This window comes from Coregonus lavaretus, assembly GCF_964263955.1.
Source record: "Coregonus lavaretus genome assembly, contig: HAP1_SCAFFOLD_1843, whole genome shotgun sequence".
Taxonomy (NCBI): domain Eukaryota; kingdom Metazoa; phylum Chordata; class Actinopteri; order Salmoniformes; family Salmonidae; genus Coregonus; species Coregonus lavaretus.
In genome coordinates, this window is record NW_028164227.1 from 39262 (window position 1) to 56246 (window position 16985).

Here is a 16985-nt window from a genome sequence, read left to right on the forward strand (position 1 = left end):
CCAGGACATTCTGTTAAGAAACTGACTGCAATTATTTGTACCAATGTACAGTGAGGGAAAAAAGTATTTGATCCCCTGCTGATTTTGTACGTTTGCCCACTGACAAAGACATGATCAGTCTATAATTTGAATGGTAGGTTTATTTGAACAGTGAGAGACAGAATAACAACAAAAAATCCAGAAAAACGCATGTCAAAAATGTTATAAATTGATTTGCATTTTAATGAGGGAAATAAGTATTTGACCCCTCTGCAAAACATGACTTAGTACTTGGTGGCAAAACCCTTGTTGGCAATCACAGAGGTCAGACATTTCTTGTAGTTGGCCACCAGGTTTGCACACATCTCAGGAGGGATTTTATCCCACTCCTCTTTGCAGATCTTCTCCAAGTCATTAAGGTTTCGAGCCTGACGTTTGGTCATTGTCATGCTGGAATACCCATCCACAACCCATTTTCAATGCCCTGGCTGAGGGAAGGAGGTTCTCACTCAAGATTTGACGGTACATGGCCCCGTCCATCGTCCCTTTGATGCGGTGAAGTTGTCCTGTCCCCTTAGCAGAAAAACATCCCCAAAGCATAATGTTTCCACCTCCATGTTTGACGGTAGGGATGGGTTCTTGGGGTCATAGGCAGCATTCCTCCTCCTCCAAACACGGCGAGTTGAGTTGATGCCAAAGAGCTCGATTTTGGTCTCATCTGACCACAACACTTTCACCCAGTTCTCCTCTGAATCATTCAGATGTTCATTGGCAAACTTCAGACGGCCCTGTATATGTGCTTTCTTGAGCAGGGGGACCTTGTGGGCGCTGCAGGATTTCAGTCCTTCACAGCATAGTGTGTTACCTATTGTTTTCTTGGTGACTATGGTCCCAGCTGCCTTGAGATCATTGACAAGATCCTCCCGTGTAGTTCTGGGCTGATTCCTCACCGTTCTCATGATCATTGCAACTCCACGAGGTGAGATCTTGCATGGAGCCCCAGGCCGAGGGAGATTGACAGTTATTTTGTGTTTCTTCCATTTGCGAATAATCGCACCAACTGTTGTCACCTTCTCACCAAGCTGCTTGGCGATGGTCTTGTAGCCCATTCCAGCCTTGTGTAGGTCTACAATCTTGTCCCTGACATCCTTGGAGAGCTCTTTGGTATTGGCCATGATGGAGAGTTTGGAATCTGATTGATTGATCGCTTCTGTGGACAGGTGTCATTTATACAGGTAACAAGCTGAGATTAGGAGCACTCCCTTTAAGAGTGTGCTCCTAATCTCAGCTCGTTATCTGTATAAAAGACACCTGGGAGCCAGAAATCATTCTGATTGAGAGGGGGTCAAATACTTATTTCCCTCATTAAAATGCAAATCAATTTATAACATTTTTGACATGCGTTTTTCTGGATTTTTTTGTTGTTATTCTGTCTCTCACTGTTCAAATAAACCTACCATTAAAATTATAGACTGATAATTTCTTTGTCAGTGGGCAAACGTACAAAATCAGCAGGGGATCAAATACTTTTTTCCCTCACTGTATGGAGTAATTATAATGAATTGAAGGAAGCCAAAGGTAATGTACTACATAATCACGAGAAGCCACATTAACTCCTATGTTACACTGCCTCATTCAAGTACCGTGTGCAAATGTACTGACTTTGAAGAGTGTAGAACCTGGCAATGTGCATACATTGTTGATTTATAGCTTAGTTTGTGGTACTACAGTCATAAAGTTATGCAAACCGGTCCCAGAATTCTGCTGCAATACGATATGAAACATCGCAATCGATCAAGTATGCAATGCAGGAAAAATTGATCTATAGAAAATATTGTGTTGTGTTTTGTCTTAAGATAGTGTAGTCTTTCACCTAATGCCAACCAGCTGATTGTATTGGTTGTTAAGTGATGATGAGGTGGGCAGGGGTAGGTGTGTCCCTGGTCTGTGCAGTAAAGCCTATCAATCCCTCTGTGTTTCTAATGGACTTTATAACACGGTACTGTGTCCCAAGGGCTCACAGCTGGCCCACTCCTTTTTACTAAGAGTAAAACTTTAAAGGCTTCAAAGTGGCATTTGTTACTGGAAAGTTTTTTTCTAAGTTAACAAAACTCTTCTTCCTCTTCTTCTTTTTGTTATACATTATACATGATTGATTTTGTTATAAATACAGCTATATTGATTTATTTTAACAGATGATTGCATATCTATACCTGTGTCTAATAGATAACATTGATTGTCTTGCAAGAGTGTCTTGTGTTAGCAGACTGTCTGCATGCACATCATCCTAGGGGAGAAATAAATAAGAAGTATCAGTCGTTTTAAATACTGTATGTAACATAATGATAATAAATGATTTATCCATTCAGAACAGCCTTGGTTTATTTCTTCTGTCATGTCTTTCATTATAGTGGAAATGATATACATTGTATAATCACAGTAGAAATGGCACATCAGTAAGACATGGAGGATTAAAGCAATCCACTAACTCTAGATCAAACATCACCCTCGATCACACATCATGTGCTTTTTGTCAATGTTGACAAACTGTGTCAGTTGACCAAAAATGTATGCCAACATAGTCAAGTCACATTTTATTTACAGTGCATTTCACGACACACTTTACTAAAAATAAATAAATAAAACAAGAGTGCATGTCAACGTAGTGTTTTTAAAAAATAATTTAGAGACTGAATTAATATTTCATCCATTTAAAGTTGAAGTCTGAATGTACTCCAAGAGCCATTGACCTAGTTATCACGATCATTCTCTGCACAAGGAATCCAAGGCTGCATCCCGATTCTCCGTCTCCCAAAGGGTGCACTTTCACACATTAACAGTCATGGATTTTAAAGCATTGGATTGGTAAAATCATTGGCTAGACTGAGTTTCCACCATTGTTGAATCTATGATGTGGAGTGTAAAAGTGCACACTTTGGGAAAAGGCTGAAGAATCGGGACGCAGCCAAACTGTCACATGAATCTTTCAATGGGAATTTGTGCTTGTTGAAAATCTCCTTTAAAAGAAAAACCACACAATAACTGGATTGTCTCATTTCAAGAATGCGCTAACACTTTTATTCTATTGAGAGTGTGATGGATTATACAGTGCAGGGTTTTTTCTGGATTAAAATGGGTTTAGGTGGGGGGCGTGGCCAATGGTGCGGTCGTTGATTTAACCTCTTAAGGATCGGACCCTTTTTTTCAATTTTCGCCTGAAATGACATACCCAAATCTAACTGCCTGTAGCTCAGGACCTGAAGCAAGGATATGCATATTCTTGATACCATTTGAAAGGAAACACTTTGAAGTTTGTGGAAATGTGAAATGAATGTAGGAGAATATAACACATTAGATCTGGTTAAAGATAATACAAACAAAAAACATGAGTTGTCTTTTTTTTGGTTCCATCTTTGAAATGCAAGTTTAGGCTGCAATAAAATATTGCAGTTTAGGCGCAATTTATATTTTGGCCACTAGATGGCAGCAGTGTGTGTGCAAAGTTTCAGCTTGATCCAGTGAAGCGTTGCAATACTGCACTATTTTGTATCAAGTCTGCCCAAATGTGCCGAATTGGTCAATTGATACATTTTCAAGTACATATAGAGAACATATAGAAATGATATGGTAATACAACATGTAAGTTTACACACTCCCAGGAATGTCATACATGATGGATCATTAGCTTATACACTACCTTTCACACATCTAGATGGCCGGGCGGGGTGTGGAGCCAGAGACAGCAGGGGTTCAAACTGTAGAACCCAGTTCCTACATTTGAATACAAAAACAGATTTTATCAAACAAAACTATGCTACATTTTATCTCTGGGACACTTAGGATGACAAATCAGAGCAAGATTACTGAATGTAAGTACATTATTTACCTTCAGAGGTGAATGTATCAAACCAGTTGGCTTGATAAGTTTTCTGTTGTTGTGCACTCTACACAAACAATAGCATGGTATTTTTTCACTGTAATTGCTACTGTAAATTGGACAGTGCAGTTAGATTAACAAGAATTTAAGCTTTCTGCCCATATAAGACATGTCTATGTCCTGGAAAGTTTGCTGTTACTTACAACAGTCATGCTAATCACATTAGCGCACGTTAGCTCAACCGTCCCGTATATGGGACACCGATCCCGTAGATGTTAAACATTTAGAGGCCCTCCTGTTGGCCCCAGTGACAAAATGTAGCTGTTTTAAACCAAATGTCCTACAATTCTACACATTTTGCCATAGTTTATGCTATCTGAGTGACTCAGACAACAAAATCTATCCTCCCTGACTGTCTAGCATTTATTTCAGTGATTGTTAGTTCTCAAATATACATTTATTTAAAAATATATAGGCCCATTATCTTTTCTACATACTTTATATCTGGTTTTAGTCGTTTAAGTTTACACCCCAAAAACATTTCCATCCCAGAAAAATAAGCGGCCCGAAAAAACACTTAGGTGGCCCGCCCAAGACTTTTCTATGCAGAAAAAACCCTGCAGTGTTACAAAATATATAGTCTCCACCAGCTGGCTCTCTCCCTCTCGCTTAGCCTGGGGACAATGTTATAAAAGATATGGATGAGTCATGCCTTCTGTGTCTGTCTTTCTCTGTGTAGGTGTTGTGCTGTCACATTATTTCCCCTAAGGGAACTACAGTGGGGAGAACAAGTATTTGATACACTGCCGATTTTGCAGGTTTTCCTACTTACAAAGCATGTAGAGGTCTGTAATCTTTATCATAGGTACACTTCAACTGTGAGAGACTGAATCTAAAACAAAATTCCAGAAAATCACATTGTATGATTTTTAAGTAATTAATTTGCATTTTATTGCATGACATAAGTATTTGATCACCTACCAACCAGTAAGAATTCCGGCTCTCACAGACCTGTTAGTTTTTCTTTAAGAAGCCCTCCTGTTCTCCACTCATTACCTGTATTAACTGCACCTGTTTGAACTCGTTACCTGTATAAAAGACACCTGTCCACACACTCAATCAAACAGACTCCAACCTCTCCACAATGGCCAAGACCAGAGAGCTGTGTAAGGACATCAGGGATAAAATTGTAGACCTGCACAAGGCTGGGATGGGCTACAGGACAATAGGCAAGCAGCTTGGTGAGAAGGCAACAACTGTTGGCGCAATTATTAGAAAATTGAAGAAGTTCAAGATGACGGTCAATCACACTCGGTCTGGGGCTCCATGCAAGATCTCACCTCGTGGGGCATCAATGATCATGAGGAAGGTGACGGATCAGCCCAGAACTACACGGCAGGACCTGGTTAATGACCTGAAGAGAGCTGGGACCACAGTCTCAAAGAAAACCATTAGTAACACACTACGCCGTCATGGATTAAAATCCTGCAGTGCACGCAAGGTCCCCCTGCTCAAGCCAGCGCATGTCCAGGCCCGTCTGAAGTTTGCCAATGACCATCTGGATGATCCAGAGGAGGAATGGGAGAAGGTCATGTGGTCTGATGAGACAAAAATAGAGCTTTTTGGTCTAAACTCCACTCGCCGTGTTTGGAGGAAGAAGAAGGATGAGTACAACCCCAAGAACACCATCCCAACCGTGAAGCATGGAGGTGGAAACATCATTCTTTTGGGGATGCATTTCTGCAAAGGGGACAGGACGACTGCACCGTATTGAGGGGAGGATGGATCGGGCCATGTATCGCGAGATCTTGGCCAACAACCTCCTTCCCTCAGTAAGAGCATTGAAGATGGGTCGTGGCTGGGACTTCCAGCATGACAACGAACCGAAACACACAGCCAGGGCAACTAAGGAGTGGCTCCGTAAGAAGCATCTCAAGGTCCTGGAGTGGCCTAGCCAGTCTCCAGACCTGAACCCAATAGAACATCTTTGGAGGGAGCTGAAAGTCCGTATTGCCCAGCGACAGCCCCGAAACCTGAAGGATCTGGAGAAGGTCTGTATGGAGGAGTGGGCCAAAATCCCTGCTGCAGTGTGTGCAAACCTGGTCAAGACCTACAGGAAACGTATGATCTCTGTAATTGCAAACAAAGGTTTCTGTACCAAATATTAAGTTCTGCTTTTCTGATGTATCAAATACTTATGTCATGCAATAAAATGCAAATTAATTACTTAAAAATCATACAATGTGATTTTCTGGATTTTTGTTTTAGATTCCGTCTCTCACAGTTGAAGATGATGATAAAAATTACAGACCTCTACATGCTTTGTAAGTAGGAAAACCTGCAAATTCGGCAGTGTATCAAATACTTGTTCTCCCCACTGTATGTTATTAATCTCCAGTCCAAGCAGGCCTCCCTAAGGTTTCTTATATATGTTTTAGCCAAGCAATAGCACACCTGATTCAACTAATGATCAAGCACTTGACTAGTTAAACCAGTTGTATTAATGCAGGGTTAGAACAGACACGTGCAGCTGTGGGGGCTCCCGAGGTACTGCCATATGAGAGTCTGCCTAATGTGAAAGAGCATTCCAACGATCACACAACTTAATATTTATCTTAATATTACATAAAAAACAAGGTATATTTTCCAGTCTTTAATGAATCCCGTAATGATGGGAATCTCAATATTCTGTCAATCATTACCAATGAGGGCATTTTGATGAATCATTTAAAATAACATACATGGATCACATCAGTTTATAATAGACAGTACAAGGAAATCCTGTTCATTGAGGGGGTGAATTATCTCCCTCACGTCCCCCAGTCTAACTCTGCAACAGATTCAACCTGGGGGTGCCAGCCTCTTCACGGCTCCTCTTCAGATTCAACCTGGGGGTGCCAGCCTCTTCATGTGGCTAGCAGGCGCTGCGTGTGTTGGACGCCCGTAGCGCCAATCTGGCCAAGGTCCTCCAGGCAAAGGTGGAGAAGCGTGCCGAGCAGGTGCCGGCTCTGTCGATGTACCCCGAAGCGATGCGGTGGAGCCGTTTCGCACCAAATGTGTGATAGTGTCCCGGCATTACCTGGTCCACCTGCTCACTATCCACCAGCCCCACCAGGCGCTCACAGCTGCTGACGTAGTCACTGACCCGGCTGGTGGGCAGCCAGTCGATCATGGCACCGTCGTAGACCACGTCCCCGCTGAACAGCATCTTGTTGTCCCCGTCGTGCAGGCAGATGCTTCCGCGGGAGTGGCCGGGCATGTGCAGCACCGTCAGCTGCCTGTCGCCCAGGTTGATGACATCACCTGAGGGAGAGCAAGGAGAGCGAGAGAGAGACGGGGAAAATGGACACATTGAGCAATAACATACTCCAGCTGCATTGCAGCACTGACACAGCAGAAGTGTATTGACCGGTGCACAAATTACAAAAGGAAAGGACACTATGTGGGGGGAGTTTGCTCCAACTTTGTCAAGTGTGCAGCAATGTGTGAAAATGAACCACAAGACTGGTCAAAAGACCTGCTATGATGAAGAATATGGATTAGGAGTGTGTGTGTTAGATGTCTTCATGGGTCCAAATTCCAAAATGGACCTGGATCTTTCCCATCCGGACCCAATATGTATATATTCAATGCTCAAAAAAATAAAGGGAACACTAAAATAACACATCTGAATGAATGAAATAATCTTATTAAATACTTTTTTCTTTACATAGTTGAATGTGCTGACAACAAAATCACACAAAAATTATCAATGGAAATCAAATGTATCAACCCATGGAGGTCTGATTTGGAGTCACCCTCAAAATTAAAGTGGAAAACCACACTACAGGCTGATCCAACTTTGATGTAATGTCCTTAAAACAAGTCAAAATGAGGCTCAGTAGTGTGTGTGGCCTCCACGTGCCTGTATGACCTCGCTACAACGCCTGGGCATGCTCCTGATGAGGTGGCGGATGGTCTCCTGAGGGATCTCCTCCCAGACCTGGACTAAAGCATCCGCCAACTCCTGGACAGTCTGTGGTGCAACGTGGCGTTGGTGGATGGAGCGAGACATGATGTCCCAGATGTGCTCAATTGGATTCAGGTCTGGGGAACGGGCGGGCCAGTCCATAGCATCAATGCCTTCCTCTTGCAGGAACTGCTGACACACTCCAGCCACATGAGGTCTAGCATTGTCTTACATTAGAAGGAACCCAGGGCCAACCGCACCAGCATAGGGGTGGGCGATATGAGCTAAAATTCATATCACGATATTTTCCACTGTCCAGACGATATCGATATGATATCACGATATATGACGTAAAAAAATATGAATCACATTTTAATATCCCTTCTTGGTTAAATTATATTAGTTAAGGAAAAATATGTATTTGAACCTTATATAACCAGAAAGAGTGAGGCATTGGACCGTATGGACCTGAAAAGTTTTTATTTGTATTGTGCAAACATGCATTCCGTAAACATGAGGTAGGTAGGCCTATATATATATATATATATATATAAATTAGATATTAAGTAAAATTAAATAAAAAATAACAGGAGATAAAGAAAATAAGGTAATTACAAATTCAAATACGTGTGTTTGTTTTGGCTACGGTCCGTAGATATGTAAAAAACTAACCGTTTGAAACTAAACCTTTCAAGCCTCAACCATCAATTATCAACAATATCAACAAATCTTCACTAGAACTTTCTTCACAAGTTCCGTGCCAGGAATACCAGCATGTTGACTGTTTCTGGCTTTAGTGCTGCCCTGTGACATGTCACCACATTGCCCCCAGTGCTGAATGCCCTCTCAGAGGGGGCACTTGTGGCAGGGATGCATAAGTATTTCTTTGCCAGACAACTCACACGTGGAAAATTAGATCCGTGAAATCGCCACCACTCCAAAGGATCAGACTCGCTGTCTGCTGCCGTTGCCAGAATGTAGCTATTCAGCTCTTGCTCAATGATCTGCCTCTCTGAACATGAGGCAGGTGCACTGCTGGTCTGCTTAAAGAAGCTCCCAAGGCTCTTCTTGGGCTTCTTGCCTGATTGATGAGCAGTGGAAGCTTCTTTCTCCCTGTCAGTGTGATCCTCTGCAAGAGACGATTTTCCCAGGGCTGTGTTCTCCACCAGGAGGGCTTCGGTCTCTGAGGCAGCTCTCACCTTAAAAAATGAAAATAATTAAACTTTATTTGTATAGCACCTTTCATACATAAAATGCAGCCCAAAGTGCTTTACATTTGAAGCAATAAAACAAGAACAAATGAATAAATACCTTAATGTCCTCCAGTTTCTCAGCGGACATGTACCTGGTCTTGAACCTTGGATCTAGAAAGGTAGCCATGGAGAGCAGCTCATCTGTTGCAGGGTCAGTGTACTTGTTATTCAAGTAATCAAGAACCTTGATCTTGATCTCTTTGGTCAGTTCTGTATCGTCCTTGCTCAGATTTAGAACCTCTGCATTTAACAGATTGATGACAGGCTTCAAATAGGACACGCTCACATACGCTTCTCCTGACAGGGCATCTGTAAAGTCCTGGAGTGGCTTCAGTGCTGCTGTGACTGATTCCAAGACCTGGATGTCTTGCCAGGTAGGTACAAGGTGCCGTGTCTTTTTGTCCCCTGCCAGGACCTGTGTAATGGCCTTTTCCTGCTCCAGGACTCTTTCCATCATTTTCAGACGAGATCCCCACCTTGTCTGAGATTCTGTGATGAGCTTGTGCAGGGGCAGGCTTAGTTCATTCTGTGCTGTCATCAGGGCCTTCTGCTTTTTCCAGCTGTATGAGAACGTGCTAACCACCTTTTTGCAAACCCCTGTGGCCCGGGAAATCGCACACCCCTGTGGCCCGGGAGCGTTTTGGACACTCCTCTCTGGAAATTGGGAATAAGAAATCAAAATAATAGGGTGAAAAATAATCAAATCACAATACAATAATAATTAATAATAATGCATTTTTATATAGAAATCACAATACAATATAACTTTTAATCTTTGTTTGAGGATTTACGGCATTTACATTCAACTGTTACACATTTTACAAATCTGATGTGCTTAGATTTAGCCTACGGTACATGGCTGATGTGAGCTGTATTTTTTCTTAATAATAAGCATCATACAGGGTAGGCCTAGGCTACAGTCCTGAAACTTACCAATAGCATTGTGCAGCCTGTGTCCGAAACATCCAAGGTTTGCCCACTTGTTCAGCTGCAATGCCTTGATCATGTTCGATCCGCTGTCGGTCGTCATACAAACTTGACGCGACTCTTTTAATCCCCAGGACGACAGTATGTCCCTCAGCCCACCTGCAATTATTTCCCCGGTGTGGTCGTCTGGGAAATAAGACGTCTGTAGGCACTTACTTTTCAGTTTCCAGTCACCGTCTATGTAATGGATTGTGAGGCTTATATAAGGTTCTGTGGTACGACTTGACCATAGATCGGCAGTAGTGGAGAAGAATGGAATGTTATTTATCTCACTGTAAACTCTGTCCCAGCATTCTGTGTAAAGCTGTGGCAGGCATTTTTGGCTAAAATATTTGCGGCTCGGGATCTCATATCTTGGGTCCAGAGTTTGAATCAACTTTCTGAACCCCTCTTTCTCCACAGTTTGAATCGGTACCATGTCCTTCGCTATGTGATTTGTAATCGCAGCTGTGATGTCTATCCATTTTTTGCTCGTCTTCTCATAGCAAGTACCGGCAGCAAATGATGATATAATTGATTGTTGAGTGCGAGTCTGGCTTGTCTTCGGGCGAGCTCCTGGGCTTACTGTCTCACGCATTCTGGTGCATTGTTCATACTCACGGACATGTATGTTTTTTAAGTGATTGAACAGGTTGGTCGTGTTTCCACCTTTTGCTAAGACAACACGACGACACAACTTGCATAGGGTAGTGTTTTGGTCGGGGTCGGAGATTTTAAAGCCAAACCAGTTCCAAACAACAGAGGTGCCCCCTTTCTTCTTAACCAATTTATCCTCCTGCTCTTGAGCAACATCAATTTCTGTGTTTTCGCTCATCCTGGATTGTAAAGTTTTCCCCCAATAGTTAACCTGCCTCCTAACTGCAGCTGCCTGCACACTTCTTTGTTGCTAGCACTACATGCGTGCAACAAGTGCATGCGACGTGCGCTCATAAAAATAGGTCAACATATTAACATACATTCTTTTATTCGTAAGAACCAAGAAAGGTTGGATAAAAAATAAAAATAAAAGATGTAGCTACTTAGTACTATCACTCAGTTGAAATTTGGAACAAAAAAATATTGATGCAAAATTCGAATTTATGAATTCTGAATAAATCGCGGTATCCATGATATTGCTAAATCCATATCATGGCGCGGCACAATACCGGTTTTTACTATCAAACCGGTATATCGCCCACTCCTACACCAGCATATGGTCTCACAAGGGGTCTGAGGATCTCATCTCGGTACCTAATGGCAGTCAGGCTACCTCTGGCGAGCACATGGAGGGCTGTGCGGCCCCCCAAAGAAATGCCACCCCACACCATGACTGACCCACCGCCAAACCGGTCATGCTGGAGGATGTTGCAGGCAGCAGAACGTTCTCCACGGCGTCTCCAGACTCTGTCACGTCTGTCACATGTGCTCAGTGTGAACCTGCTTTCATCTGTGAAGAGCACAGGGCGCCAGTGGCGAATTTGCCAATCTTGGTTTTCTCTGGCAAATGCCAAACGTCCTGCACGACGTCCACAGGTGGGGGTTGTAAGCACAACCCCCACCTGTGGACGTCGGGCCCTCATACCACCCTCATGGAGTCTGTTTCTGACCGTTTGAGCAGACACATGCACATTTGTGGCCTGCTGGAGGTCATTTTGCAGGGCTCTGGCAGTGCTCCTCCTGCTCCTCCTTGCACAAAGGCGGAGGTAGCAGTCCTGCTGCTGGGTTGTTGCCCTCCTACGGCCTCCTCCACCCACACCATGTCTCACAACGACACAGCGGTTGGAACCAAAAATCTCCAATTTGGACTCCAGAACAGAGGACAGATTTCCACCGGTCTAATGTCCATTGCTCGTGTTTCTTGGCCCAAGCAAGTCTCTTCTTCTTATTGGTGTCCTTTAGCAGTGGTTTCTTTGCAGCAATTTGACCATGAAGGCCTGATTCACACAGTCCCCTCTGAACAGTTGATGTTGAGATGTGTCTGTTACTTGAACTCTGTGAAGCATTTATTTGGGCTGCAATTTCTGAGGCTAGTAACTCTAATGAACTTATCCTCTGCAGCAGAGGTAACTCTGGGTCTTCCTTTCCTGTGGCGGTCCTCATGAGAGCCAGTTTCATCATATTGCTTGATGGTTTTTGCGACTGCACTTGAAGAAACTTTCAAAGTTCTTGAAATTTTTCTAAAAAATTTCTTAAAGTAATGATGGACTGTCGTTTCTCTTTGCTTATTTGAGCTGTTCTTGCCATAATATGGACTTGGTATTTCACCAAATAGGGCTATCTTCTGTATACCCCACTACCTTGTCACAACACAACTGATTGGCTCAAACACATTATGAAGGAAAGAAATTCCACAAATTAACTTTTAGGAAGACACACCTGTTAATTGGAATGCATTCCAGGTGACTACCTCATGAAGCTGGTTGAGAGAATGCCAAGAGTGTGCAAAGCTGTCATCAAGGCAAAGGGTGGCTCTTTGAAGAATCTCAAATCTCAAATATATTTTGATTTGTTTAACACTTTTTTGGTTACTACATGATATATATATATACAGCTCTGGAAAAAATCTCGCTCCCACTGTGAAATTTGGTGGAGGATCGGTGATGATCTGGGGGTGCTTCAGCAAGGCTGTAATCGGGCAGATTTGTCTTTGTGAAGGACGCATGAATCAAACCATGTACAAGGTTGTCCTGGAAGAAAACTTGCTTCCTTTTGCTCTGACATTGTTCCTCAACTCTGAGGATTGGTTTTTCCAGCAGGACAATGCGCCATGCCACACAGCCAGGTCAATCAAGGTGTGGATGGAGGACCACCAGATCAAGACCCTGTCATGGCCAGCCCAATCTCCAGACTTGAACCCCATTGAAAACTTCTGGAATGTAATCAAGAGGAAGATGGATGGTCACAAGCCATCAAACAAAGACGAGCTGCTTGAATTTTTGCGCCAGGAGTGGCATAATGTCAGAAGGATTACTGTTATACTATTCCAGGTATTCCTTAAAGAGGTAGGGTTTCAAGTGTCTCCGGAAGGTGGTCAGTGACTCCGCTGTCCTGGCGTCGTGGGGGAGCTTGTTCCACCATTGGGGTGCCAGAGCAGCGAATAGCTTTGACTGGGCTGAACGGGAACTGTGCTTCCGTAGAGGTAGGGGGGCTAGCAGGCCAGAGGTGGATGAACGCAATGCCCTCGTTTGGGTGTAGGGACTGATCAGAGCCTGAAGGTACGGAGGTGCCGTTCCCCTCACAGCTCCGTAGGCAAGCACCATGGTTTTGTAGTAGATGCAAGCTTCAACTGGAAGCCAGTTGAGTGTGCGGAGGAGCGGGGTGACATGAGAGATCTTGGGAAGGTCGAACACCAGACGGGCTGCAGCGTTCTGGATAAGTTGTAGGGGTTTAATGGCACAGGCAGGGAGCCCAGCCAACAGCGAGTTGCAGTAATCCAGACGGGAGATGACAAGTGCCTGGATTAGGACCTGTGCCGCTTTCTGTGTAAGGTAGGGTCATGAACCTGCTCATCGAACATCTCATTCCAAAATCATGGGCATTAATATGGAGTTGGTCCCCCCTTTGCTGCTATAACAGCCTCCACTCTTCTGGGAAGGCTTTCCACTAGATGTTGTCACATTGCTGTGGGGACTTGCTTCCATTCAGCCACAAGAGCATTAGTGAGGTCAGGCACTGATGTTGGGTGATTAGGCCTGGCTCGCAGTCGCCGTTCCAATTCATCCCAATTCATGTTCGATGGGGTTGAGGTCAGGGCTCTGTGCAGGCCAGTCAAGTTCTCCCACACCGATCTTTCAATTTCTGTATGGACCTCGCTTTGTGCACGGGGGCATTGTCATGCTGAAACAGGAAAGGGCCTTCCCCAAACTGTTGCCACAAAGTTGGAAGCACAGAATCGTCTAGAATGTCATTGTATGCTGTAGCGTTAAGATTTCCCTTCACTGGAACTAAGGGGCCTAGCCCGAACCATGAAAAACAGCCCCAGACCATTATTCCTTCTCCACCAAACTTTACAGTTGGCACTAAGCATACGGGCAGGTAGTGTTCTCCTGGCATCCGCCAAACCCAGATTCATCTGTTGGACTGCCAGATGGTGAAGCGTGATTCATTACTCCAGAGAACGCGTTTCCACTGCTCCAGAGTCCAATGGCGGCGAGCTTTACACCACTCCAGCCGACGCTTGGCATTGCGCATTGTGATCTTAGCCTTCTGTGCGGCTGCTCGGCCATGGAAACCCATTTCATGAAGCTCCCGACGAACAGTTATTGTGCTGATGTTGCTTCCAGAGGCAGTTTGGAACTCGGTATTGAGTGTTGCAACCGAGGACAGACTATTTTTACGCACTGCACGCTTCAGCACTCAGCGGTCCCGTTCTGTGAGCTTGTGTGGCCTACCACTTCACGGCTGAGCCATTGTTGCTCCTAGACGTTTCCACTTTACAATAACAGCACTTACAGTTGATCGGGGCAGCTCTAGTAGCGCAGAAATTTGACTAACTGACTTGTTGGAAAGGTGGCATCCTATGACGGTGCCACGTTGAAAATCACTGAGCTCTTCAGTAAGGCCATTCTACTGCCAATGTTTGTCTATGGAGATTGCATGACTGTGTGCTTAGTTTTATTCACCTGTCAGCAACGGGTGTAGCTGAAATAGCCAAATCCACTCATTTGAAAGGGTGTCCACACACTTTTGTATAAATAGTGTATCTACAATACAAAATTCATGTGTACGAGTGTGTGTGTTATCATGTGTATGTCTGTGCCTGTGTGTGTAAAAAGCAAGAACAGAATCATAAATTATAAAATATAGGCTCTCTCTCTCTACTGCAGCAGTCATGTTTGGATCTGTATGGGCCCTTCCGGACAAGTCAGTTAAAATTACACATACCTGAGACCCGTGACAATCATATCAGATCTGACACAGACCATTGACATTATTTAGAATTCTGGATCCGGACCCACTCAGGTCCCGGATCGGGTCTTGGGTATTCAGGTACAGGTGGATCAATGAAGACCTGTAGTGTATGTGTGTGTCTTCAACAAGAAGATAACTTGTGGTCTGATCTCTGTGGATGCGATTAAAAATGAGGACGTTCTGCCTCTCAGGCTCTGTTGTAATTCAGTATGGCTGGGTCTAGCCTGCTGTACTTCCTTCGCTGAAATAAAACCCCTCAAAGTCATCGGCTGAGTATGAAAATAGCATCTCTGCAGATACAGGCATACTGCAGAATAACAACCACTAGGGCTATTTGTGAGCCACTGTCATTCACACATTAAATAATCCCTCCTATGGGACCCATTGTAAGCAACAACATTATACAGTTCATGTAACTGAGTCAAACTGATGTAGGGAGTGAAACCTCATCCAAAGAATGTGCAGTCAGAGACGCACCCTTCAACAATAGGCCTATCTGAAGCTCTGACTTCTATTGTGACAGTATGATGGAGATGGATTATACAGTTACAAAACTGTATAAAACAGGGAGGGATCATGCTTGGTCTGTGTGTGTGTGTGTGTGTGTGTGTGTGTGTGTGTGTGTGTGTGTGTGTGTGTGTGCGTGTTTGTGTGTGCTGGGAGGTCAGTGTTGGTACCCTGCCAAGTCTACTCTGCAGTATACATTTCCCTATGGGATGCAGCTTAATGTGAAAGCGTATTCCAATGCAAAGTCGATTTTCTGTAACAAGGGGCAAAGACACATCCTTTAAGGACTGTGTAATTACATTCATATTGACCATCTCCTTCTCTCAAATCCATATCATGCATTAGAGACTGAACACAGCAAATTGTCTTTTAGATTCCTGGTAACAATCATGCCACCACATTGGTGTACCATAACCACTAGATTGTATGGTTTGGTTATTACCTTCTTGTAGTATGTGTGTTGGTTGTACAGCCTTGACTCTGTATTCTCTTGCACTCCATCCCGGCCAGGGAGATTGGACTATCTCTCTGTCGGACAGCCAAGTGACGGTCTCGAAGTTGTCTCCGTTGGCCAGCGCATCGACCTCTGCACTGTGGATCCCGACCTGTTCGAACTGATGCAGACCACCTGAGTGGTCGAAGTGGGCGTGGGTGGCGATCGCCAAAAGGGGGTTCTTTCGCTGCGGGTCGTCTCCAAGCAGACCTTTGGTGTTAATGTAATCAGGTAAGCTCCTCAACCCCAAGCCTGTGTCTATCACAACATCTTGGTGAGATCCTCGAAGGAGCCAAATATTTGCTCTGTTTGACGATTCGAAAAACTTCTCCTGGATCCAGTACAGACCTTCTCCGAGGGATTTGTGCGCGTACCAGTCTGTTGCAGACATCCCAGTTCATGCACTTGGAGTAATAATCAAATATGTTATGCCGTCAATTTTGTTGCTACACACAGGTACTATTATGTCACTGTATTTACGCAAAAATAATGGTGGCCGCCGGATACACCCTTGTGGGAGGAACGCATGTTGACTGGACGAATAGAATGTGAACCCAAACACTATTGGTCAGCAAAGAACACACCTACCATGTCGTCATATAAACCATGCCCATGAATGCATCGCTATAAAGTATCAGATGTGTGCAGAGGAGAACGGGATGAGAAGTAAAATAGACTGGCTAGATAAAGTTAGCAACAATGTTCACATTACACAACCAAGCTAAACTTTGCTAGCTAACGTCGGCTAGCTAGCTAACTTAGCCAGCTGCCACCTGGTTAACAACGTCAGCTAGCTAACTTTGTTAGGCTATATGTTGTATCACAAATCTTTAGACATTATTCTTTCAGCACTTTGTTGATGGGAAACCAAGTCTTCAGTACCCAAATCATGCTGCTGCTGCTGGAGGAGATGCAGTCATACGATGCAGGCCACCTCCCCCCAAAACAGACTGTAAAATGAGGTTTAACCAAACCTAGCCTACATTACCAAATGTTGACAGACGCTCAGGGGCACATTTCATACGTGTATCCTTTATATGGAGGCTTTGT

The 16985-nt window shown here is 44.0% G+C and overlaps 1 protein-coding gene across 1 annotated transcript; it reads right to left on the reverse strand.

Moving 5' to 3' along the window:
* Positions 1-6496: 6496 nt before the first annotated feature.
* On the reverse strand, positions 6497-16410 carry LOC311117306 (acyl-coenzyme A thioesterase MBLAC2-like). Its single transcript, XM_084192271.1, has 2 exons — positions 15885-16410; positions 6497-7159 (listed from the first exon to the last, which is right to left on the reverse strand). The coding sequence occupies exons 1-2, from the start codon at positions 16324-16326 to the stop codon at positions 6771-6773; spliced, it is 831 nt and encodes a 276-aa protein (XP_084048397.1). The 5' UTR covers positions 16327-16410; the 3' UTR covers positions 6497-6770.
* Between the last annotated feature and the right edge of the window lie 575 nt (positions 16411-16985).